Raw genomic sequence first — 27,730 nt, 5'->3', positions numbered from 1 at the left:
AAACCAGAGAAATTGAGATCACAATACACAAGTGGCAGAGTTTCCTCTGCCTATACAAGAATAAGTATGCAATTTAAACACAAAGTACACAGGTATTCGTATTTCTTTTCCTTTCTTTTCATTTCTTTTCTTTTCTTTTTTTCCTAAGGCAAATTAAACTAATCTCAATTGTTATGGATTTTAATAAGCAAATATATCTGTATATTGAAGTGAATATATTCCCGAAAATATATACATACTATGAATATGGACTGATTTGCTACCTGGGCTTTTCCAGATGTCATTCATAAACTGGGATACTTTCTGGATTAGGCTGCCTCCTCAGTCCAATGTCTGGAGTCATTTAAAGTTCTTTGTGAATATACTAAAATACAGACACATAAAAGATATAGGTCTTGTAAAGCTAGACAAATAAAACTCTTGGCCAAAGGATTCAGAGACTGGATGGCCAAAGCCCTAAGCTTGGGTGCATTTGCAAGACTGTGTGCATCTCTCTGAGACTCCAAATAAAACTAGCTTCGCCATCATCTATGCTTTAAATTTCTGCTTGAAATAATATGAATGTTAAAATGAATATCCAAGAAAAAACAAATTCATGGTTCACTGCTTAGTGTGTGTGTGTGTGTGTGTGTGTGTGTGTGTGTTTACAAAAACCTTGGGTGGGGGGAGGGTTATCTTGTAAGTACATGGTAGCATTTCATGTCTTTCCAGAACATATCTATAGAAATTGCCTGTGGTCACTAAAAGAGGATGTTGTTATTGGAAATCAGATGTGGCACTTGAATAGCATGAACTGATATACATTGTCAGTGTAGTATTTATATTCAGCCCTTTTCTATATACCTTTCTATACTGTGTCAACTTTCTCCCTTGGTTTTTACAGGGTAAATTATCTATGCCTTAATAATTACTCATCCATATTGGGGTACATATAAATGTTATCATAGTTCAATAGTTTGTATTCCAGTTCTCAATGTAACAGCTAATCTAACAGCTATGAAAGCTCTGGTTTCAAAGTAATTTAGAATTTTCTATGCAAAATTACCATTCTACTGCATTTGACTTCTATAAATGGAATGATTTTGTAATGCAGGCATATATGACTGCTTTATAATGAGTAAATGGAGGTTTCTCCTCTTTACTTCAAGCAGTCTTTTCAATGTAGAGTAAAATAGTTAGTGTCAGTGCAAGATTAAGGCCAAGTGAGACTACAAATGGAATCTATATGAATAGGTTTTAAAAACTACAACATGAGCCTGGCGGTGGTGGCACACGCCTGTAATCCCAGCACACTGGGAGGCAAAGGCAGGCAGATTTCTGAGTTTGAGGCCAGCCTGGTCTATAGAGTGAGTTCCAGGACAGCCAGGGCTACACAGAGAAACCCTGTCTCGAAAAAACAAAACAAAACAAAACAAAACAAAAAAATCTACAACATGAATTTGATTCAGTTACCTTGAAGTAAATGAAATTCAGAGAGGACAGAGCAATGGGGACTTAGAGATTTGAAGGGGAACTCATTTTAGATAGAGGCCAGGGCACTGGAGCAGTAGAGTACATGAAGACTGATGGCCGCAGCCCAATGGCCCAGATCCAAACTTCTCCATCTGCATGTACGAGAGGTAACTTTTGTTTTCAACTTTGAAAGAACCTAATTTCTCAGTTGACAAATGATTATGGAAGAACTGCAAAAGTTAAGATGGAAGCACATCAGGTAACATGGATGACAAACACGCTGACTCAGCAGTGCTCACACTCAGCCCTCTCCCCCATAACTTCAGGTTAAGAAAGATTCCAGGCAAGCCTTTATGGCATTTTTAGAAGAAAGAAAGAGTGCACTTCTCTATTCCACAGGAGTACTCAAGGCTGCAGTCATCCTTGCTGAAACAGGGTATACCCAGCTTTTCTACCTACTAATAAAGCCAAGCGGGAAGGCGGGTCTGATCTACATTTTCTGTCCTAAAACAAATTGCCTTTCTCTCTGGATGTCAAAGGTTATGCAGGAGAGTACAGTAGCTTAAGGTAAAATTGAGAGTCATCTAAGGGTCCATTCTAATTCAGATTCCAGGATACATTTAAACAGTAGCAATATCTGGAACATTAATCATAAATGTGTCACACGCTGTTTCCTTATTGTGAGAGTTTTGCCTTTGGAAAAAAATGAATGCAATTTGCATTCTTCGAAGACAGAGAACAAAGAATATGATCTGTATATTTGGTGTGTTTAGAGAAGTAGTTAGTCATTATATATTAGACAAAAAAGAGTTTCTAGAATTATTAATCTTTTTCTAAACAAAGGGAAAAAAGGTCAGAATATCATTTTAAGTAAATGACCATTATATGTGGTTTGGAACACAAGCCACCATGGAAGGAAAGTACTACGAAGTAGATGGCTTTCATATTATTTAAATTGAAATCCAAAAAGATTTAAAACAATTATAAAGTTAACTATTTAGTTGTTATAGTTGATTTTGAGTTCTTCAGTAAACAGTTGTGGCTATCCCCTGGAGTAGGGAGGGAACATTTTCAGATGGATGGAACTGCTCTATAGTTCTTATTGTTCTTATTTTTAAAATTTGATTTGCTACAATCAAATTTCACTGTTCATATTGTTTTATGGTTTGTGCTAAAACAATCATAAACTTTGCTTCAAAACCAGGTTTTTTTCAAAAACAGAAAATCAGAAGTTTGGTGTTTTTGTTTTAACTGTTCCAAGCAACTGAATTCACCACTAAGATTCGTGGAAATTAAATCAAGGTGTGGGCAAAGACATATAGCATTTTATTTTTGTTCTTGTCAGTTGATGGGCGTTTCACAACTCTTTGAGGTTTACCTTTTTTACTTTATTAAAATAGATTTTTTTCACACAAGCTATACTATTTACAGTATACCTTCCACCAGCTTGTCCAAGATCCAACCCATCTCCCCTCCCATAAATCCATACCCTCTCTGTTTCTCATTAAGAAATAAGCAGATAGCTAAAGAAGAACAATAAAATAAATTAAGATCAAAACAAATATAAACAAAACCAGAGTAGGACAAAATAAGGCATTTAGATTTTTAAATATGTATGCCCCAGTGACTTTTTGATTTTTTTTTGAAAGGTTGAGGATTTCTAGGCAAAGTGAATTTGTATACTCCTGACTGGTCAGGAACTAGTTCTGTAGATGAGGCTGTCTCAAACTTACAGAGATCCACCTGGGTCTGCCTCTGTGGTGGCCTTAGTGCTAGGATTAAAGCTGTGTGCCACCATTTAGTTGGTCTCTTTTGTGATAGCTCCTGTGTTACTTTTAACTTGTGATTTGGACCTTCTCTGCCTTATATTTTGATATTTTAACTGAGAGCTTGTCAATATTTTTATTTTTTAAAAGAACCATTTGTTTCATTTATTCTTTGTAATATTGTTCTATTTATCTTCATTTTAATTATTTCTTTCCATCTACTGATTTAGAATTTGGCTTGTTATCTATTTTGTCTATTATTCTCTATTTTCTTTGGTACTAAGGTACATTGCTTAATTTGCTTTATATCTTAATGATTTTTTAATTTGATATTTTATTTTTTTTTTTACATTTCAAGTGTTATCTCCTTTCCTGGTTTCCCTGACTACCAACCCCCTATCCAGTCTCTTCTTACCCTGCTTCTATGAGGGTACTCACCCACCTATCCACTCCTGCCTCACCACCCTAGCATTCCTCCACACTGGGGCATCAAGACTTCATAGGACCAACGGTTTCACTCCCAATGATGCCAGAGAAGGCCCCTTCAGCTCCCTCAGTCCTCCCCCTAACTTGTCCATAGGGGTCCGTGTGCTCAGTGTGATGGTTGGCTGTGTGCATCTCCATTTGTATTGGTCAGGATCTGGGAGAACCTCTCAGGAGACATGCCTTAATAGGCAATCGCTTCTTGTTCATTCTGGCCTCAGGGGTCACAGTGCCTCCTCTTCCTTTGCCAGAGTACTTTTCCTCACAGTGGCTCTCCTAAAACAGATGTGAGTAACTCAAGGGAAGGTGGTTCTCACCTTGACAATTCATTCTGTACTCCTTGTGCCAAGACCATTGTCACATTTGTAAACTTAGTTTTAGTAGGAATTAGAGTCAGGTACTAATGCCTTTGGGGGTCACTAACCAAGCTATTTATTATTTTTTATCTTGCTGTACTTATTTAGTTTTTGTATCTACATTGCTTCACCAATATCTCCTTTGTGCCTTGTGACTGTCAAAGCCCAGTTGTGATGGAAAAATATCCTGAGGAAGCTGGCTGTACATCTTATCGATAGGCTTGTTGCAAGTGTAGAAGCATGCTGCTATATTTAAGCTACCTGAGATGACTCTCTTTTGTTGTGGAGTCTTAAATTACATCATTGAAAACACAGATATTAAAATTAGTATTATAAAGAAAATATCATTAAAATGAGATATGTCTTGAGCTCATAATGAGGGCTGTGTGTGTTAGGAGGGTTTCCTGAATTCAGCCATTTCAGAAAAAAAAATCTCTAACATTTTGCTGGCAGGATAAAAACTGAGCTCATGTTCCCAGGCCCTGGAAACCAGTTTCTCTCCTGCTTCTTCAGCTGTTTCATGTTTTTCTGTTAGTCAGTAATGTGTGTGAAGAAGGAAGATGCTATTATCCTGTTATCTACACTAAGGCACACAAATCTTAAATTTGTTGCTAGTTTTGACTTAATTGACTATGTGCACCTTGCTTACTCGTTTTTATTTTTATCACTCTAAAATTCCTGACCAAAATCCAGGAGGTAACCTGACTGTAAAACCTTACTCAAGGACCCTGATCCAGGTGACCCAGATAAGGTCCAGTCACCAATGTTAACTTCTTTGTTTAATCCCTTGTGTCAAATATGATTGGTTAATGCAACAGCCCACCCTAATCTATGTGTTTCTATCCTACAAAATTGTACAACCTCCCTTTGGGGAGTTGGTTCAGATCCTGAACTGGCTGCCTCTGAGCACTCAGAGAGTAAAGCTTTTATTTTCAAGTCTCCATCTCTCAAGTGAGTTTTCTAAGCTTCAAACCCTAACCCAACTTGTGGAAGAAAGAAAGCAACTGAGAGAGAAAATTTGTTTTAAACCATTTAAACTCATTTTTAAAAATAAATGAATAAAAGACATCTCCCAGAAATATGAGCAAAATATCTTGAATAAGCACTTCAATAACAATAAAGACACACTAGTGCTCCACAAATATAGCCTCTCTAAAATGTAGGAAAAGCATCATTAAAACAAAATGAGATATAATGAGCATGTACTAAAAGTTTAAATTAATGAAAGAAATTCGGGGTTGGTAGAGAAACAGGAATTCTTACACAACATGTAAGGATGGAAATGGATACAACCTCTTTATAAAATATTTAGTCTTTTTGCTGAAAGTTGTGCATGCATGCATACACACAAGCACACACACACACACACACACACACACACATTAATATGATACCATATCTTCTGTTGTATGTTTTTTACTAGAGAAGCATGAACAAATATTTCTTGACTGAATATAAGATATTAAGTACACACTAAAATGATAGTTCTATCCAAAGTTAACATGGGGAACTCATGAATTTAACTGAATATGATATGATCAACAAACAGGCAAGAACAGCAAGGTAGAAGAGTCTCTCTCCCAGAGCCGATGAGAATAGCATCCATAGACTGTGGTGTAGAAGAGCCTAACACAGTCTACACTGCCTGTTTAATCTTCCACTTTCAAAAGGAGAACAACTAGAACAAATCTTATGAGAGTCTCATACGGATATTCATATCTGTTTTGATTTCAGAATGATAGTAACATGTTGTTAAATATAAAGGATCAAGTTCTACAACTTTATGCCATCAGAAAAATTAACAGCAACTCCACAAATATAATAAAAATCTTAAGTTTTAAAAAGTTTTATTTAAAACACAATATTTATCTATTTCTTTATACAACAAAAAAGTAAAAGTTAATATCTCAAAAAATATGACTAGATCAAACAAATATTTTATTAAGCCAGTCAGATGATGTTTTGTCTCTTGGTTTCATAAGTACTAGAAGATACAGTAGGAAGGACCTTAATTTAGGAGATTGTGTTGCTTCTCCTAACGATCTAACTCATCTCCTTGAAGTGTTACATTCTTCCAAAGACCTAAATATATCCTTTAAAATATATGTATATGTATGTATATATGTGTATAACGTGATGATCAAATAAAAATAGTGTGTATAAATTTTTAGATAACCCTTATGGCCAATTTATTCCATCCTTAAAAGTTTGGCTGTGAGCTGACAAAATACTATTTTGTTAGCTTTGTGGTAGTGCTTGCAAGAGTCTTTGCAACTAAATCCTTACAGACATGAAAGCTTTACATATTCTTTGTTATAAAATATTAAGTGTTTCATTAATTTTAAGGAGCCTGCTCAAAAAAGGAATTTCGCACTTAATGGTCATAGTGACTGTTTATGTTTGTAGATCTATAAGAAATGATAGGGTAAAATCTAAAGGGAAACTTCATGCATAAAGCTGTTATGCCAATTTTCCACTCCCATCTAGTCCCAACATTTTCCCTCCCCTGTGGAACTTCCTGTTAGAAAAAGAATATATTATATTGGAAAGTTAATGTTATAAAGCCAGTATTTACAGACAGAATTTATATTATCTAGCAGTTTCAAAAATGTAGCAACTTTTAAAGTGGCTTAGTGTTAGCATGACTTCTCAAAGAAAGTAAATGAAGACATATCTTCTGTAAAAGAATACATCATCAAGTTTGACCTGAAGGAACTTTTGCAGCAACAATTTTGATGAGATTGAGGTCCTATGTGAGCAGAAAGATATAAATAGAAATGCAGGCAGATAAAGAGGTGCAGGGTAATGGTAAAGAGGAATCAAGGAAGAAAGAGAGGAAGAAAGGGGGCAGAAGAGAAAGAAAAATGTATTAGTGTCCTCTTTGTTTTGATTTCTATAGTTACAGTGTCCCAAAATCAACTATGTTCCAAAAATATCCAATATTAAATTCCAGAGTTGGAAAGAAATTCTAGGGTTTAAATACCTTTAATTTCTAGATATTTAGTTTAGTTGTTCTACTTCATCAACACTTCAAATCTTTTACCATATCTAATTGATAAATTAAATTTGATAAATAGATAAACTTGCAAAGTAAAAAGCAGTCTATTTAGGAATCAACATTGCTACATTGTAAAGCACCTACTAGCACTCCTGTTAAAAATCTCCCTTGGACAAGAGAGGTGACCTACTGTATACTACAGGCAGTGAAAACAGAAAGCAGCCTTTGCTGCCCAAATTGACATATTGAAATCATTAGAATGAAGTGTAATAAAGTTATAAACTTTTAAAAATGATGACGGTTAAAACACAATTAAATAAAAAGGAACTTTTTAAGTGAAACTAAACTTACCAAAACACAAAATATAAATGACAAAACCCAGTGGTACAGGTCAGCAGGCTCGCTCAGCAGGTAAAGACACTTGCCACCAAGTCAACCTCAGGTCTTCTCTGACCACCCTGAAAACACACACATGCTTTCCAACACATGCACGCGTGCGCACGTGCGCGCGCGCACACACACACACACACACACACACACACACACAAACACACATACACACACATTTTAAAAAATCTTAAGAATTTCACTTGTTGACTTTTAAAGTAAGAATAACAAGTGAAAGGAGACATTGTGATCCAAAAGTCACCTTCAAAATGGACCTTCCTCCTTCACCAAAAGCCATAAGATAGACCCTTAGGTACAGCACCTCTTTCTAAGTCATTCATAAGAGTTCAATATAATTAATAAGCTTCACGGCTTTGGTATGCTGTGAATGACACCATTAAATACATTTTAACTCTTTGACTTCCTCAAATTCTTTTAAACTAACATTTTTGACACAAGGTCTCATACACCTCAGCTCATGTTTTTCACAAACTGACTACATAAATGAGGATAACATTGTACTTCTGATTTTCAGGCCCTCTACCTGCCTAGTGCTCAAATCATAGACATTACCACCACACCTAGTTATGTGGGGCTCAGAACAGACTTAGTGTATGCTAGGCAGTATTTATTGATCTCCTCAGTTAGTGTAGTCTTTATAATTATATCATAAAAATAGAGAAAACAACACAGTTATATATATATATATATATATATATATATATATATATATATGTATATAACACATATATATGTATGTATATATCACATACACACACATGTGCATGCATATGTGTGTATATGTGTGTGTGTGAGATAATTTTTTAAAGAGTATAAGCTACATTAAAAAAAGTTGCTATTTCAGTGACGATGATCCATGATGCAAATATAAACTTGACACTTGACACTCACAGTAGGCGCAGCCATAGACTTCCGCACGCAGGCCTATGTGACCTTCTCCGTTCCAGTCCAGGGGCACAATGCGCACGTAACGGGCAACTACTGCATGCTGCAGGTCATGCCGGACCACACTGTCAGAATTCACATTTCCCGGAAAGGCCTTCAATGAAAGACAAAAAAAATTAAAAACCTTTGAAGAACATCTCAGTGACAAACATATACTTTGTGTAATAAACGAAACTGGTATTTTATTCGTCGGTGACGAAGTTTTGTCTTCTTACATCAGAAGCACCTGAAAGTAACACTTTTCATTTCTTTTATCTAAAAATGTATTATTTGTTGCTTTTTGAGGGGGATAACTAAGGAGGTAAAAAACTTGTCATGAAGCCTGAAGACTATTGGATTCCCAGAACTCATAAAATAGTTAGCAGGTGAGGTGGCCTCTAGGAATCCTAGCACTCCAGAGGCAGAGAAGGGATCCTCAGCTCAAGCTAGCTAGCTAGCTTAGCAGAAGAGGTGGATTCCTAAGCCTGTGAGAACTTATCTTGGGAAATAAAGTGGAAAGTGACAGAGAAAGGGAGTCAATGCTTAACTCACACACATGTAACCCAACAAGTGCCTGCTTACCAACACAACACAAACATTCACATTTGGGGGGGGGGAAGGAAAAATGTCATTTTAATTGGGAAATGTGCTAAAGTAACCACAGATCCTTTAAAACACATTAACATCTTCCCAAAGACCATTACTCTCCATTGTCGTCTCACAAGGACAGGTGTCTGGCCCAGGTGAAACACGCACTTCTGTGGTGACAGCCTGTGAATGGTCGGAAGGTGAGCAGTAAGAAGACTTCAGTGGTTTGGTTCTCTGAACTGTCCTTTGGTCTCTTTTCCAAGCAACTGGAAGAGTACTGACTAACCTGAAGACACCAGAAAGCGTGGAGAATGAAGACTCCAGATACTGCATTTGAGCAGTAATACCATCCAACAAAGGCCGCTGAAATGTTTGAGAACTATAGGGTAAGCACCTCACCAAAGGATAGTGTCGCATTTCCTAAAGGTGCCTTCAGTAGTTATAAAAAGTGTTAATTGATATGATACTTTCTTGTAGATGCACTACAATATAATACTCAGTACTTCTTTCAGACGTAAGCAGGCTTTGAGATTTAAAACACTATCTTAACTGATATTTCATTTTTCCTTTCTTCTGTTTATTTATTTATTTATTGAAAAGAGATTTTTCTATACAATACATTCTGATTATGATTTGCATTCCTGCACCTCCTTTCCATTCCTTCCCACCTCTTCAGCCACCACAATCTATGTTCTTTCTTTCTCTCTTTCAGTAAAACAGACATCTAAAATAATAAAATAAAATAGGCAAAACAAAGCAAACCACAATTAGACTAAACAAATTAATAGAAAAAAAAGGCACTGAAAAAGGACCAGAAATACATGCAGCCACAAAGACACAGCAAGCTGTTTGCACATGCAGAAATCTGAAGTTTTAAACATCACACAGAGGGGTAAGTATTAGCATTCATACTGTATATCATAGAAAGTGGTTAATATGTCTTGTTATGGTAGTATTTTAAAAAACATAGGAAAACAGAGATGTACAGCCAAGAATTTAACAAAATAATCCAATATTTACATAACACATTATTATTTTAAAAATTTGTATATTCTGTTACTAATTCCTAAGCATGCTGTCTTCGCTAGCAACATTTATGTTCACAGAGAGGTAGTGTGACATCTAGCGATGTAATGCCTAGACATGGGAAAACAGAACGAGTCAGAAAGCTCATGTATCCACTTACTTTATTTGAAAGTTTCAGAGAGATGAATTTTCAGAGAGAAAGAAATGTTTTTTTTCCACTTAGGCACAACACATTTTATATATTTGAATACAGAACTGAAAGTCTGATTGAGAATTTCTGTCCCCAATACTTTCATTATACATTTGGCATCTGCAGTGTCTGCCTCATAATCTATCTTGCTTGTCTCATTTACTTATCATTTTTTTCTACAAATTATTTACATAATCAATATTTACCTTATTGACTCACTTTTACCAAATATGCTTCCACTGTGACCACTAGCACCAATATCCTCCACAGTTGTGGTGTAAACAACAAAAGTCTGAGAGGCACTACTGACTAAAATGAAGATTGCCCATTAATGCTGGTTTCCCTTTGCTACTAAATTGCCATTGGCTCAGGAAAGTTTTATGTCCCTTGATTACACTCTTTCTCTGTGGATTGTAATTTTTGTATAAGCAAGAAAATGGAAGAAATAAGATAAAGACTAATTTTTACAAAAGAAAATATTAAGATTGGGGGTCTGCTTCAATAGTTGAAACTTGAAATGGAATTTGGCTTTGTACTATAAAATAATGCCATTCAAAATTCAGCCTTCATCTAAATAGATAGTATACAATAATAAGAACTTCCTAGAGGTTTGAAAAACATCAGACAATTTTATCATTGAAAGATTAAAATTTAAAGACATCCATCTAAGCTGGGCAGTAGTGGCACACGCCTGTAATTCCAGCATTCTGGGAGGCAGAGGCAGGCAGATTTCTGAGTTTGAGGCCAGCCTGGTCTACAGAGTGAGTTACAGGACAGCCAGGACTACACAGAGAAACCCTGTCTTGAAAAACCAACCAACCAACCAACAAACAAACAAACAAAAACAAAACAACAACAACAACAAAAAAACATCCATCTATAGCAACCTGTTGGTTATATGTTGCTGGAATTTTTTTCTGTTGTCTGTGATTTTTACATCTGCTCAAGGTGGAATGTCTTTATTATTAATATTTTGGTTAAAACAGCAGTCATGTAACTCAGAATGCTTTATAATCACTAACTAGCAATATAATATAATGTTTAATTTTCCTGTTATTCTTAGACTGATTACCCTATAAACTGTATAAACACAGAGAGAAAATAATTTTTGAGCTACATTGTGAGACTCTCACAGGATTAACTTTAATCATTAGTATTGAAGTTTTTAATAATTAACAATTTTCCATGTACATTAATTATTTATATGACTCAAATAACAATACAGATTGTCCATGATTGTATGCAAACATTTCTATAAAGTACTAGATATTATATATTCTAGGTTTCATGTTTCACACATTTCTCTTTCCCATATTCTCTGTGCTTGAGCAGCACATATATAGTGGATAATCCGATCTTCTTATATTGCAAACAGATTTAAAAAAGGAATAGACAACAGTTGCCCCACGTGTTTGCTACATTTTACCAGCTTGTCTCCTTGAAGGATTTTACTTTTCCCTTTCCAGGGAGGTGTTAAAAACAAACCCAGGTCTGGATGTGTGCTTAGCAGGTGCTGTATCAATGATCTATGCCATCTTCATCCAAAGAAACTCTGAACTTAGAGATGCCTGTGTTGCCTTCAGACTGGTCCCAAAAGTCAGTCCCCATCTGAAGCTATTTGGCATTAAAAAGTTAATAAACTTTATTGAAAAAGTTTTAAATCATGGAAGCATGTAATTTATCAGACTGTAGATTTAGAAACAGTCTCTTTGTGGGATGTGTAAACTAATGTTTCCTCTCATGCACACTACCTAGGGGTCTGAGGTATGACGTAACACACTTTATGAATAGAAGTATATTTAGTCCACAGTAAAACTTGTAGTTTTTTTTTCGAAAGGCCTTCCATTAAAAACTGTAATATGTACAGCAATCTGATGAGATTTTGGGACTTAAAGATTTTGCTTAATTAAAATTGAGCCTACAATCCTTAGCCTTTGTGTAAACTGACATAGATAGACCTCTTAGCGTTACTGATAGCAGTTAACTGAGGAAATTTGGACGAAAGCAGGAGGAAAGTAGTAACATAAAACACCCATGTTTCCTCATGTGGGCAATGGTCTGCCAGTAGGAAAACCACTCCAGTAGAAAGTGTCTGCGTGTTACTCCGATATTGTAAACCATGATCTCTACAATCATTTTTCCTCGAATTCTCTTGGTGATTCTATTTTTTTTATTTTCTCATTCTAACAATTTATAGTAAAATTGACAAATGGATTTGCCATTTTGTAGCATCACTGTGATTTCCCAAGATCTTCCTTGCTGAGGCAGATATATAGAATGTCATTCTTTGTGTGTTGTATGTACCTCTTGCCCACTTTTTCTGGCCTCTTAACCTAGAATCTCAACTCATTGCTTTTAATCCAGGTGGTCACACACATCCTGATAGTTCTTTCTGATTATAGGTATATTCCTGACCACACTTCTCAAATCACAGCGATACTAAGGATACCTCATAGAATTCTAAACTATATCCTTTTAGCCTGTCTGCATCTGATCCCTCAATTACAGGAGCCAGTGGTCAATAGCTACCCACTTACGTCTTTGTGACACGAAGGAAGAAAAACCTGTATGCCCTAATTTTTAGCCACTTACATATACATTCTTGTTATTTCTATTCTCTATTTATAGTTATAAAGCCATATGCTTCATGATATTCCTACAAGAAAAAAAAGATCATGCTGTTCTGATTCAAGAAGACACCAGGGTAATGAATAAAAATTTTCCAGAGTTATGAGGTTGTCATTATAATTATGCAAAATAGCTAGAAATCACAGGATTTGGGGAGAAATGGAAATGGTCATGCAAAATTCAAAGGATACACATTAGCAGTAAAGCAAAAATTAACTCTACCATCTATCAAACCTAGTAAGTTCACATAGGAGAGTCACTTGAAGTTTACTGAAAATGTACATTTAGCTCATGACCCAATGAAAATGTGAGACAAAGGTTGTAGAGTTCTCCTGGCTTGGGAGAGGCAGTGCTTTCTTTGGGAACTACTGGTCTTCACTCAGATGACTGTGCCTCTTCCTTTAATTTTCTCAGTGTTATTAAAGTTTCTTATACTTTTTATATTTATTTCACTACATGATTAACTTTACCTTTTCTTGAATGTAAGACTAAATACATACCAGTGGTTTCTAATATCCAGGGTGATATTGTTAATATTTCCATGTGCAATTTAAGCATTGAACTTCAGTTGTTTTGCTGAGTAGTATTTTAGTGTACAACCCAGAGAAAATATGAATACTTCACAATACACATAAAGCTGTGTCAAGCAAAACAAAATTGAGCTTCAAATCTGCTAATTGATCCACGGTGAAGTCAGGAGTAGATAAATATTTTCTCATTGAAAGGTGATAAACTAGCACCCTAATATACAGGTAAAGGGGTACATGGTCAAGGAGTATATTAGATGAAGTATTTTTAAGTTTTGAATATGGTATCTTCGGCCTCCACATAAAACCAGACACACTGAAATGAATAGAAAAGAAACTAGGGAAGACCCTTGAGGACATGGGCACAGGGGAAAAGTTTGTGAACAGAACACCAGTAACTTATGCTCTAAGATCAAGAAGTGACAAATGGGACCTCATAAAATTACAAAGGTTCTGCAAGGCAAAGGACACCTTCAAATGGAAAAAAAAGCAACCAACAAATTGGGAAAAGATCTTCACCAACCCTACATCCAACAGAGGGCTAATATCCAATATATAAAAAGAACTCAAGAAGTTAGACCCCAGTGAACCAAATAACCCTATTAAAAATGGGGTACAGAGCTAAACAACGAATTTTCACCTGAATTTTCGAATGGCTGAGAAGCACCTTAAGAAATGTTCAGCATCATTAGTCATTAGGGAAATGCAAATCAAAGCAACCCTGAGATTTCACCTCACACCAGTCAGAATGGCTAAGGTTAAAAACTCAGGAGACAGCAGGTATTGGTGAGGATGTGGGGAAAGAGGAACACTCCTCCATTGCTGGTGGGATTGTAAGATGGTACAACCACTCTGGAAATCAGTCTGGCAGTTTCTCAGAAAACTCGGCATGACAGTTCCAGAGGACCCTGCTATACTACTCCTGGGTATTTACCCAGAGGATTCCCAGCATGCAATAAGGACATATGCTCCACTATATTCATAGTAGCCCTATTTATAATAGCCAGAAGCTGGAAAGAACCCAGATGTCCCTCAATGGAGGAATGGATACAGAAAATGTGGTATATTTTCACAGTGGAATACTACTCAGCAATTAAAAGCAATGAAGTCATGAAATTATTAGGCAAATGGTTGGAACTAGAAAATATCATCCTAAGTGAGGTAACCCAATCACAAAAGAATACACATGGAATGCAATCACTGATAAGTGGATACTAATTAGCCCAGAAACTCTGAATACTCAAGACACAATTAGAAAGAAATCAGAGACATTTTAGAATTTAATGAAAATGAAGGCACAACATACCCAAATCTTTGGGACACAATGAAAGCAGTGCTAAGAGGAAAACTCATAGCCTTGAGTGCCTTCAAAAAGAAAATGGAGAGAGCAGATACTAGCAGCTTAATGACACACCTGAAAGCCCTGGAACCAAAAGAAACTATTTCACCCAGGAGGAGTAGAAGATAGGAAATCATCAAACTCAGGGCTGAAATCAATCAAGTGGAAACAAAGAGAACCATACAAAGAATCAACGAGTCCAGGAACTGGTTCTTTGAGAAAATCAACAAGATAGATAAACCTTTAGCCAGACTGACCAAAGGGCACAGAGAAAGTATCCAAATTAACAAAATTAGAAATGAAAAGGGAGATATTACAACAAAAACTGAGGAAATCCAAAAAATCATCAGATCCTACTACAAAAGCCTATACTCAACACAACTGGAGAATCTGGAGGAAATGGACAATTTCCTAGACAGATACCAAATACCAAAATTAAATCAGGACCAAATAGATCATCTAAACAGTCCCATAACCCCTAAAGAAATAGAAGGGGTCATAGAAAGTTTTCCAACCAAAAAAAGCACAGGACCAGATGGTTTCAGTGCAGAATTTTATCAGACCTTCAAAGAAGACCTAACACCAATACTCCTCAAACTATTCCACAAAATAAAAACAGAAGGAACCCTACCCAATTCCTTCTACAAAGCCACAATTACGCTGATACCAAAACCACACAAAGATCCAACAAAGAAAGAAAACTTCAGCCCAATCTCCCTTATGAACATCGATGCAAAAATACTCAATAAAATTCTTGCCAACCGAATCCAAGAACACATCAAAACGATCATCCACCATGATCAAGTAGGCTTTATCCCAGGGCTGCAGGGTTGGTTCAATATTCGGAAATCCATCAAAGCAATCCACTACATCAACAAACTCAAAGATTCCCAAGAAGAAGGAAGTAAAGGGCCAAGGTCCTGGAAAGGCTTGATCCAGCATTGTAGGAGAATACCAGGACAGAGGAGTAGGAGGGAGGTGATTGGAGAATGGGTGGAGAGAAGAGGACTTATGGGACATATGGGGAGGGGGGAACTGGGAAAGGGGAAAGCATTTGGAATGTAGAATATAGAAAATAAATTTTAAAAAGTTTTGAATATATTTTTATATACTATTTGTTTAAAGCAGTTATTTATATGCTATTTAAAGATAAGTATATTAAAAACCAACAGGTAAGCAGGCATGTGTATGGAAACATGTGCATGTGTGTGTCCAGGCATGCATGCTTTTATTCTTTGTTTGTAGCTGTAACATCCCTTCTCAGCTCTCTGGCTGAGAACAAGTGCTAAATAAGTTTCCTTCTATAGTAAACACATACAATCCAGTTGAAGGATTTAAGAAACTGGTAAAATCAAACCAGTTTCTTAAATCTTAACTGCCCTGATACTAAGCACAACAAAACATCTCAAATCCTCATGCAAAAGAAATGATTCTGAACTGGGTACACATTGTTCAATAATTAGAATAAAGGAATAGCAAATGATTGCAAAGGAGGTACCTTTTAAACTTCTCTGCATGAAGTCATATGGAAAAGACCAAAAACTTATTCAGTTAACACAGTTTTACAGCTTAACCAAAATGTTAGTGGAAGAATTCTGTTCCCTTCTAATTGCTTCTCATATGTTCTTGTAAGGTATTTTTTTTTCTCTTCACAACTGAAACATATCTTGAACAACTCACGAAAAGGAAAGATCTTGTCTTCAGAATATGATTTATCTTTTCTTGAGATTATGGTAAGTGTTAATGCCATGAATATGAGAACACACTCATTGGAAAGATGAAGTAATACAGATTTTATATGGACAACCTGATGTCATGAACATGCAAACAGGAAAAGGGTTAAGTGTTGCTTATTATGAAAATTAATAATAACTAAACTAATTACTGTTTCTAATTTTCATATTCTAAAAATATAAAATTATTCATTTGGATAGCTTTATGTCATGAAATGTCAACACTTCTAATGCTAAATGTATTGCTGACAAACGTTTGTAATAACTTTTTTTAACCTAATATAAATACATATTCTATTTAATATGAACAATTTGCTATTCTTACATTCTGTTACATGATTAATATCCAGTAATAGTTTTAGAGATACTCAGTAAGGGGAAATTTTTCCTGGTACTGCAAAAACTAATACTTCTTCATATATTTGAATATAATTTTATGGGGTTAAGGAAGGAAAATCCTTGACATAATATTTAAATTAACTTCTTTCATTTTTATGAGTGTTAGTTCTCTACTGCTTTCTGCTGAAAAAATCTCCAGAGAAATGGCTAAGACTGCTTTTTGTTCTCTTTCAATGTGAGCCTTACCCATAGGATTTTTATTTTCATAAAAAAGTTTTTCTTTTGTATGCAAGATTGTTTGGCCCACATCTTTGTTTCTATGTACCACCAGTGTGCTGGGATCCAGTAGGATCCCTTGGAATGCAACTTTATTTTATTTTATTTTATTTTCTATATTCTTTGCTTACATTCCAAATGATTTCCCCCTTCCTGGTTGCCCCCTCCCCATAAGTCCCATAAGCCCTCGCCCCTCTGCCCATTCCCCATTCAACCCCCTCCCACTTCTTTGTCCTGGTAATCCCCTACAGTGCTGCTTCAAGCCTTTCCAGGACCAGGGCCCTCTACTTCCTTCTTCTTAGCAATGATTTGATATGTGAATTATGTCTTGGGTATTCAGAACTTATGGGCTAATATCCACTTATCAGTGACTGCATTCCATGTGTGTTCTTTTGTGATTGGGTTACCTCACTTAGGATGAGATTTTCCAGAGCCAACCATTTGCATAAGAATTTCGTGAGTTCATTGTTTTTTTAAATTTTATTCTTATTTAATTCGATATATTTTTATTTACATTTCAAATGATTTCCCCTTTTCTAGACCCCCACTCCCTGAAAGTCCCATCAGCCCCTTTCCCTCCCCCTGTTTTCCCACCCAACCCTTCCCACCTCCCTGTTCTGGTTTTGCCCTATACTGCTTCACTGAGTCTTTCCAGAACAAGGGGCCACTCCTCCGTTCTTGTACCTCATTTGGTATGTGGATTATGTTTTTGGTATTCCAGTTTTCTAGGTTAATATCCACCTATTAGTGAGTGCATACCATGATTCATCTTTTGAGTCTGGGTTACCTCACTTAGTATGATGTTCTGTTTTTAATTGCTGAGTAGTATTCCATTGTGTAAATATACCACATTTTCTGTATCCGTTCCTCCATTGAGGGACATCTGGGTTCTTTCCAGCTTCCGCCTATTACAAATAAGTCTGCTATGAACATAGTGGAACATGTGTCCTTTAAAATATTGTTGGCTACCGTATAAGTGCTGGGAATTGAACATTAAACCTGGGTCCTCTACAAAAGCAGCCTATGCTCTTAACCACTGAACTTTCTTTCCTTTCTATCTTCTTATCCTGTTTTGTCACAGAAAACACGTATTAGTAAAGAGAATTCAGTCTTTCATTTGTTTGTTTGTTTTTAGTTTTAGATTTCTTTACCATTCCCCATAGTTAGTGACCTCTGTGAACCTTCCTCTTTTATCTATTATGTTGCCATTATCACCATTCAACAGCTATATGTGTCCAATGGTTACACCATTCCTTCCCCATTTTCACAAGGGAGATCATTTTGATTATTCTCTTTCAATTTTGTTCCCCAAATTTTCAGAATATACTTAGTTGAAAACTCATGTATTTACAATTCTCTTAGTTTTCTAGTATCTCAACTTCCCTAAAGTTTCATCTTACTTTACTTTTCTAAGTTTAGAAAAGCCAAATCTAGATGTTGCTTTTAAGCATCATTTGTCATTACATAAATTCAAAATGAAATAGTAGTAGCACTAGCATTAGGGTTACTAAACTTTAAGAAATTAAAAATATAAACACACTCTTCAAAACATCAATGGACCATGAGACAATTTTTAATGGACTCTGTGGATTTATGTTAGAATTGTAAAAAGTTTCAGTCAACTTGGCAAACAGTTTAGAAGCTCCATAAGTATAATCAGCCATCATAGTAGTGAAGAAAATATGAGAATTTCATTTTCATAAAAGTATTCCTATGGACTTGTCTATTAGTTTTAAATACACACAGTTGACAGTGTTTGTCCATTGAAAAGTAGATAAATTGAGTCAGACAGCTGCAATTATCTCCTAACTGTTCCCCTTCCAAGATCAATTAAGGAGAGATTCCTACCTGAATTGTCCTCCATCTTTCCACATCCTTTATCTTCCTTCTTTGCCATTGTCCCCATTCTAGTGTATTTTCTGTTTTTGAAATTTTTTATTAGATATTTTCTTCACGTTTCAAATGCTATCCTCTTTCCGGGTTTTCTGTCTGGAAACCTCTTGTCCTATTCCCTCTTACCCCTGCCTCTATGACAGTGTTCCCCCACCCACCAACCCACTCCTGCCTCCCTGTCCTGGCATTTCCCTACACTGGAGCATAGAGCTTTCATAGGGCCAAGGACCTCTCCTCCAACAAGGCCATCCTCTGATCCATATGCAGCTAGAGCCATGGGTCCCTCCATGTGTATTTTTTTGGCTGGTGGTTTAGTCCCTGGGAGCTCTGGGCTGTCTGGTTATTTGATATTGTTTTTCTTCCTATGGGGCTGCAAACGCCTTCAGCTCCTTCAGTCCTTTCTCTAACTCCTCCATTGGGATCTCATGTTCAGTTCAATGGTTGGCTGCAAGCATCCAGCTCTGTATTTGTCAAGCTCTGGCAGAGCCTCTCAGGAGACCTGTCAGTTAGCACTTCTTGGGATCCACAATGGTGTCTGTATTTTGTAACTGTATGTGGGATGGATTCCCAGGTGGGGAAGTCTCTTGATGGCCTTTCATTCCATCTCTGCTCCACACTTTGTCTCTGTGTTCCTTCCGTGAGTATTTTGTTCCCCCTTCTAGGAAGGGCAGAGGTATTCATACTTTGGCCTTCTTTCTTTATGAACTTCATGTGGTCTGTGAATTGTATCTTGGGTATTCCGAGCTTTTGGGCTAATATGCACTTATCAGTGAGTATATATCATGCATGTTCTTTTGTGACTGGTTTACCTCACTCTGGATGATATTTTCTAGTTCCATCCATTTGCGTAAGAATTTAATGACGTCATTGTGACTTCTAGTGCATTTTCTTTCCTTAAAAAACTTCTTCATCTTAAAATGATGACTCAAAGTAAAAACAAGTGTCATTCATTTGAGGTAAATCTAGGAAACCACACTAAATTTCTTTAACCTGTTTGAATGCATTGACTTATAACACATATGTTATCTTAATCTCCCAAATGATTTCACATGAAGTCTTCTAGGCATCTTTTCCTCCTATCACTATTTTCCAATATTACTGATTTCAAACTCAAGCTCCGTTTATAAATTATAAGAACATATTACTCTTTGGAAAACTTGATATTCTTGATCCTTCTGGTGGTGATCTTATTCAGATTCCAGGGCACGGGTGTCATGGTGCCTGCTTTCCCACCTTTCAGATCATTCCAGTTTCTGACAAGTATCCCTCACATAATGACAAATATTGGGGATCAATTCCTATAGCTCTATCTGTAGCCCTAAGTTGGTATTTGCAAAGAGGGCTGACATTTTAAGCATTCTACCACATATCTTTATTTGAGTATGAAGGAGGGCTTTCAAACTCATAGTCAAAGCAGAAATAACTTCCCTCTGTAGATCTCCAAAGCCTCCTTTTTTTTCTTATTTCCTTCCAAAGCTTGCTAACATTTCCATCCTCCTAGGCTCCTATGCCGGGATCTTATGCCACATGAGCCCCTTCTCTACCTCAGTCACTTTACATTGATGGGGGCCCCCACTTTCCAAGAACAGCTTCCTATCTGAGAGGCCACTGCATTTTGTCTAATCTTCATTATCCTTTTACAGCTCTCTGGTTCTCTCTCTCTCTCTCTCTCTCTCTCTCTCTCTCTCTCTCTCTCTCTCTCTCTCTCTCTCCATCTGGTCTCTTTCTTCCTTAAGCCAGGGTGCATACTACAAGAGAAATCTTTCTAAATTAAAGTTTCAATTTGCATGAACTTAATTACTTCATCCAAAGTATAGATACTTGCCTTTGTTTACACGTTGCCAACTCAATAAGTTAGAAAGAATAATTTGCACAATTATCACCCTTTGTTTTGTTTATAGGATGCTAAATGATTCACTTAACAGATTCTTTTTAACAAATTAGCAAAATTGACTTAGCTGAACAAATATATTTGTTTTATTGGTGCCCTACGGAGACACGAATGTTAGGTTGAGACAGTGCTAAAGTAAGTACATGATTGCAGCTCCCAATTGAGAGAAATTCTATATTTTATTCACACCTATAATGCTTTCATTTTCAGCCAATAGAAGATTAAGCATCTCTTCAGCAGTATGTTTGATTTTTGTACAGCTACTTCCATGCTCTTCTATGCATATGAAAAGTTTTGTTTTCTTTTTGATCTGGATAATTTGTAACTACAAATAGATGACCATTGTTTTAATGTTGGAGCACATTTTACTCCTCTAAGAAGGGAACTGGAAAGACACAAAAAAGGCACAACAGCAAATTGCAAATAAATCAGTCCTTTGATCAGCTAAAATGCTGTCCACCATAACCCTCTGTTACTTTTGTGTAAAGTTTCAGAAACAAGCAGATGTGACAAATGATGCACATTTGTTTAGGGCTAAGATAAAACTAAAAGCAATGGGTTTTGCTAGCCAAGCTCATAGAAATACTCTGCAAGAAAAAAGGAACCTGAGACCTGTTTGGAATCAGACCTTTGAATAACTGACAATGAAACAACCAAGTCTTTATAACTACTATATTAGAATAAAATGATGCTAGTAATGTCTACTTTATTCAATAGATCTTGGTAAAATATACTATGCAAGCAAACAATTGTACAGTAGCCATCCTGGCATTATCTTGGTTAGTGATAAAAAGAAAACCAAATAAAACTTCTAACAGAAAAAGACAGCACAACTGTAAAGCAAATGCTGAGATTATATATTGATATCCACATTTAAATGACATTGTAAATATGAAGAAACTATTTAACATATTATAAAAATGTAATTATAAAACTTGTATATATATTTTAAAATTTACAAAATGAACAGACATATATCATTTATAGTTTAATTATTCTAGATTTAAATGTTGTTGTATGTTATTAGTATGCAAACATAAATCTGTGCTCTCTGCTTTTTCATTTTTAAAGTTTAGATAGTAATATGTTTAAGCCATGTGCTTCTGCCCAGTAAGGTTATAATTTACCTGTTTTACAAAGACACATAGCATTATAATGCTTTTTTGTAAAAGTCAGAATTGAAGTTTTTTATTCAAGAACTTCCAAGCAGAGTAAATAATTTACACATTTAATCCTTGAAAATGTATCAAGTGAACACTGATATTGAGTTATCTTAGCTATTTACATACCATTTCTACACACATATGCACACTGGGGAAGCGGAGAGCTTAAGTCGAATGGAAATCAGTGTGTTTCATCTTTTTCCTTTGCATTTTGAAATGATTTTATAATCACAAAGCAGTTACACAAACAATATAGAGGGAATTTTCTTTTCAGTTTCTAATGCTCATCTACTACTTTTTAATTATCAAAGCCAGGAACTAGACATGGCAACAGTATTGTTTACTGAACCATTAAGTGTGTCCATTTAAAATTCTCACTGCTGCTGCTGCTGCTGCTGTTGTTGTTGTTGATGATGATGTTGTTGTTGTTGATGATGATGTTGTTGTTGTTATATGTATTTTTGTAGCCCAAACTTGATTTTCCTCCTACAGTCTCAGGGGTAACAAGTGTGTCCCACCATTCCCATCTCAATTTAACTAGTTTTTATGTGAAACTCATTTTTTTTCAGTTGGATGGTATATTTAAGCTTTTTCATTCATAGTTTATCATAACTATTGACACTACTACAATTGTGATGTGGAAGTGACATCATTTGAAAGTCATATTCTGATATTAAACCTAACATTACAAATTGAAAGAATGTGCTTAGAGAAATCCAATTTTGATTCATACTATTCTGGTGCATTATTTTCTTTCTTATCTCACAATTTAGTGTCTTAGTCTTTCTATTGCTGTGATAAAATACTATGATCAAAAACAACTTGAGGAAGAAATAATTTATTTCATCTTACAGTCTATAGTCCATATTCCAAGGAAAAGAGAGAAAGAACTCAAGAAAAGACCTTGAAGGCAGGACCTAGAGGCAGGAACCTGGGAGCAGGAACTAATGGAGAGGTCATAGAGGAATACTGCTTACTATACATTCCTCCTAAGGATTGCTCAGACACCTTTCTCTGTTACCCAGGACCATCTGCCCAGGGGTGGCACCACCCACAGATGGCTAGGCCGCATCATTAATAAAACATATACCTTATAGGCTTACTCACACCAATCTTAGGGAGACATTTTCTCAAACGAAGTTCTCTCTATTCTAATGTCTCTAGTCAGTGTTATGTAATAAAACAAACATCAAAAAGAAGCAAAACAAAACAAAACCCAATCCAGTACATACAATTTGTGACTTTTACTGGAACCTAAGTTTTATAATAGCCACAGAAAACAGATAAAATAAACTATGCTTAAAGATTATGATTGTTACTACTAAGACAACCTAAATTGTAATGGGAAACAGGATATAATACAACATTTTGGAAATGAAAAGGGGAGTCAGATAGTAGCAAATCTCCATCTAAGTCACATACATACTTATGCACAGTAGGATACAAAGCATTTTGTGTAATGGAGGAAAACAATCCGTGAGGATAAGTATTTTTTAAGAATCACTTAGATGGTAAAATCAATAGCTTGACACCACGAGGGTACATTTATGCCTCTACTGGTGACTGTAGGTGTTCTGAGAAGGTAGCTGCTAAGAAAATAATATCTAAGGAGCATAAGAACCTATACTTATGATGAGTGTGTGTAGGGCCAAGCAGGGAAATAACAGAAACTAGCTAAGCAGACTTGGGAATGAATAGATGCTCAAGCTCATGACTACAACCTATTGCTAGGAGTTCAAGAGAATGGATGAAAGCAAACCAGAAGGCATCATGCAACAACATTCAGGCTCCTTGTGATTGTGTGGATCCTTAACAATCAGTGTGGGCATCCTGGATGGATGATGCTTTCCAGTTCAACAAGATGCTAAAGGAGTAACTAGACCCATGGATACATGAAAGCCTTCAGCAGTGCTTCTTATAAAGTCAGACTGATCTACAACTAATTAAAAAAATAAAAATTTTAGTGAAAAATAGGAAATGCTAAATATCATAAATGGTTTCTTGAATACTAAAATATTCATGATTTTTCCAATAGGGTAGAATTTCTAATCAAATGTAGGCACAATTAGAGTTAGGAATAGGGTTAGGGTTAGGGTTAGGGTTAGGGTGAAATAAAACATATGAAATCTAACACTTCCTTAGCAGTGTGTAATGTGCCCTAAAATTGAGTGGTATGCTAAGACTCTGAAAGCCATACTTCATTATGCCAGTATTAATGTAGAAATGAAGAGGGCAGCATTTGTAATACAGCATCTAGGAATCTAATGCTTTTATTTAAACTACCTCTACAACCTGAATACATTGTATGAATGATTAATTTTAAAGATTAACTGGTTTTTACACTCTACTATAAAGAGTAAAACTACAGTGTAGTCCCATGCAAAATGGCCATCCTTGTGACATCTGATGAATAGGAAATAATGTGCTTTCCTGAGAAAGTGAATGCCCTTGAACAGGTTTTCAATGTAAAGGAAAAAAATAGAAAATCTGTACAAAAATGTTTCAATAATGATACACCCTTTGTAAATATGTTATTCTGAATAGAATGATATCTAAGCTTATTGTGTGATTATCTTTTAATTTCCAGTGTGTAAATCTAAACCAGCGATTTGAAAAAGCTAGGCTTCTACTCTACCACAGATTACTTTCCAGCCTTGCCCACTCTACTTGTGACCAAATTCTCTTGCACCATGCACATATAGACATTGCTAGTCAGACTCAGTGAGTTATATTTTACAAAGTAGAAAAATTATGGAAAAAGAGGACATTAGGAAGACCGGAGAGGAGGAGGAGGTGGGAGTGATGGATGATGACAAATATGTTGTAATCATGGACTTCGTGAAGAATAGTAAATAAAATGAAAAGAAGTGAGTTAAAAAATAACCCCTAGAGATTTTTTTGACATATATAATAATAAAAATATTAATTATGTATATACATGAATTATAGACCAAAACATTTATTTAGAGGAAAAACTTAGCTCATTGAGGAATTTTGTTAGGAAAATGTGAATATATTTCATGTAATCCATTCAGAGTACCTTAAGGCAGTTGTCTAAATGTGTATTTCTGGAGTAGTAGATTTCTTAATGCTGAGGGCAGATATAGAGGTTATTGTAGATTATATCTGGCAGGGAGTGGCTCACTCTATACTTACAGTGAAGACAGAAAAAGGAAATAGAATTTGAGACTTTATCTCTCTGTAGTAAAATGCTACTGAGCTAATGTTCTATTCAGCAAACTGCAACAAACAAAGAGTATCACCCAATATAGATAGGACTTGCAGAAGAATCCCAAATGTTAGGAGACTATAGTTTCTTCCTATAAAGAGCAGAGTGAATAACACGAATTTCAATTAAAGATGGGAAAACACAGATACACAGCAACATATATTCATTTATAAATCAATATGTAGTGATTTCTATGTTATACAGGAGAATTCTATATTTTGAAACATAAAATGTGATTGACGAGAGCAAATTGTTATCAGATTTCTTTTGATACATGCAGCTCAGAAGAATTATGTGATTTTGTGTGCTATAGACAATATTGATAGAGCTAAAAAGTTTAAAAAGTTAAATATGATAAACTCAATTTGGAAAATAAATATACATGTTTATGTAAAAACAAATAGTATATACACTTTGGATTGCTGTATATACATACAAAATAATATATGCAAATATATACATACACACATATATACAAACACACACATATGCATAACATGTAAATATATAAATATATAAAGTGAATTATACTGAAGGGCTAATGGGCATAGGATAAAAGAAGAGGGTTTTTTATGCTTTTGGGGTATCCTGAGTTGACTAGTCCTGAATACACTTTCATGGACCCCACTTCATTGTAAATTTACACGTGTAAAGCAAGACATTTGACACAGCTGTAGTGAATTCAAAAATTATTCATGTAAAGGGATGCCATGCCATATTGCTGAGGTTTGAACATTTGTTATGCTAATACTGCCCCTGGCTGCCTCAGGGATGAGGCACAAAGTGATGCTATGTGGGCTTGCTCCTTAATTTAAAATTACTGTTTGAATAAAGATGCTGACAGCCTATAGCTGGGCAGAAGAGAGGTAGTTGTTGGTTCCCGGCCTTGTGGGTTTGAGGCAGAGAAAATGAGAAGAGAAGAAGGTAATGAGAGTTGAAGCTATGGAGAAGGTGAGTCATGAAAACATAGCCACGAGGACTGGCCAGCTGGAGTGAAGAGCTTCTCAGACAGAACATGGCAAGTTATACGTCAGGGTTATTGGCAGGAAAGTAGACATAATAGCATAGAGAATAGGTATTTGCCCAGTTCTAGTGGTTTAAAGGCTTTGTGTGTGTGTGTGTGTGTGCGCGCGCGCGTGTGTGCATGTGTGTATATATATATATATATATATATATATATATATATGTGTGTGTGTGTGTGTGTGTGTGTGTGTGTGTGTGTGTGTGTATTTATGTTGTATGCCTTTTATCTGGGAACTTACTTACTTTCTTTCATTCCTTTTCTTTCTTTATACACACACACACACACACACACACACACGCACACACACATATTCTAGCTTTTGGCCTTCTTTCTGACAGAGATGGTCCTTGTATGTAGAATAAGTTAACAATACATTGGTAAATAAGAAGATGATGCCAATGTCATGGGAGTTTTTTAATACTGGCACCATTACTATTATATCAGACATACTTGAAATTTAACATTTAAGAAAATCATGTTAGAGAAAAATATGTAGAAAATGATGCAAGCTCTACATGTGTTAGTGGTGGGTTCAGCTTTCCTTTGGCCTTTGTTTTGAATGATTTTAATTGCGTTTGCAATTTTTGAGACTTCAGAGCTATCACAGATCTACTTAACATTCAGTCAACTGATATATTCCTTTGTTGATTGTTGACCATACCATAGCATATGGCCCTCAGGAGAAATCATGCTGCCAGAGAACAGGTACATTTAGAAATGGGTTTGGACACTCACTTAAAGCAGCCATCTTGAATAAAAACATACTTGCAAATTTTTAAGTACCATGAAGAATTTATCATGTACAGTTGTAAATATTAATGAATGCTTAATAGTTCTTAGGAAGCAAGTTATTGTAATACTTGATAAAGATTTGCATTCACTTCTTTCTATCCCTTGATTAAGATGTTTTGTATTTATTTAATTATTTTATGGCAGGATCTCACCACATAGTCCTAGTTGTTCTGCAACTCATTATATTAACTGGGCTGGCTTTGAACTCACAGAGATATCTTTGATCTCACAGGATCTCCTGCCTATTCCTCTTGAGAGCTGGGATTAAAGACATGAATGATCATATCTGGCCAAGTGTCCTATTTTATTTTATTTTTTTTTGTACTTAGAGGTAACTTTTGCATATATATATTCTGAAAACAAATTATTAGTAAATAGATAGCAATAATACTGAGTTATTCAAATGACAAAACATGTATAGCTTTTCTTCAACAAATATTTATACAAATTATCTGCAAGGAGCTAATATTCATTCCACTTTTAACTATAGCTTAAAACTAGTATTTGATCATTTATAAAAAGAGATGGCAGTGGATCTCTGTAACAAATAAACCTTCCTCCCCATCTTGTTTGGAGAACCAGTCTTATTTCTTTGCTTTAGTGTCTTGTTATCTACACAGATTGTAATATGTTTACTTGGCTTAGACTGTCAGTTTCTAATACAGAATCCTTGAAATTGATTGTGACCTTCAATTTATAATATCA

General features: G+C 35.6%; 1 protein-coding gene across 1 annotated transcript in view; it reads right to left on the bottom strand.

Annotated features, from left to right (window-relative positions):
• Positions 1–27,730, bottom strand: part of Cntnap2 (contactin associated protein 2) — a 1,662,736-nt gene that overhangs the window by 1,360,514 nt on the left and 274,492 nt on the right. Inside the window, exon 4 of the mRNA XM_052172851.1 lies at positions 8,355–8,502. Coding sequence (XP_052028811.1) covers positions 8,355–8,502 — 148 coding nt within the window. The remainder of the gene's footprint in view (positions 1–8,354; positions 8,503–27,730) is intronic.

This window comes from Apodemus sylvaticus, chromosome 2, assembly GCF_947179515.1.
Source record: "Apodemus sylvaticus chromosome 2, mApoSyl1.1, whole genome shotgun sequence".
Classification (NCBI taxonomy): Eukaryota; Metazoa; Chordata; class Mammalia; order Rodentia; family Muridae; genus Apodemus; species Apodemus sylvaticus.
Note: the sequence above shows the minus strand (reverse complement) of the source record. Positions and strands in the feature narration are given on the sequence as shown.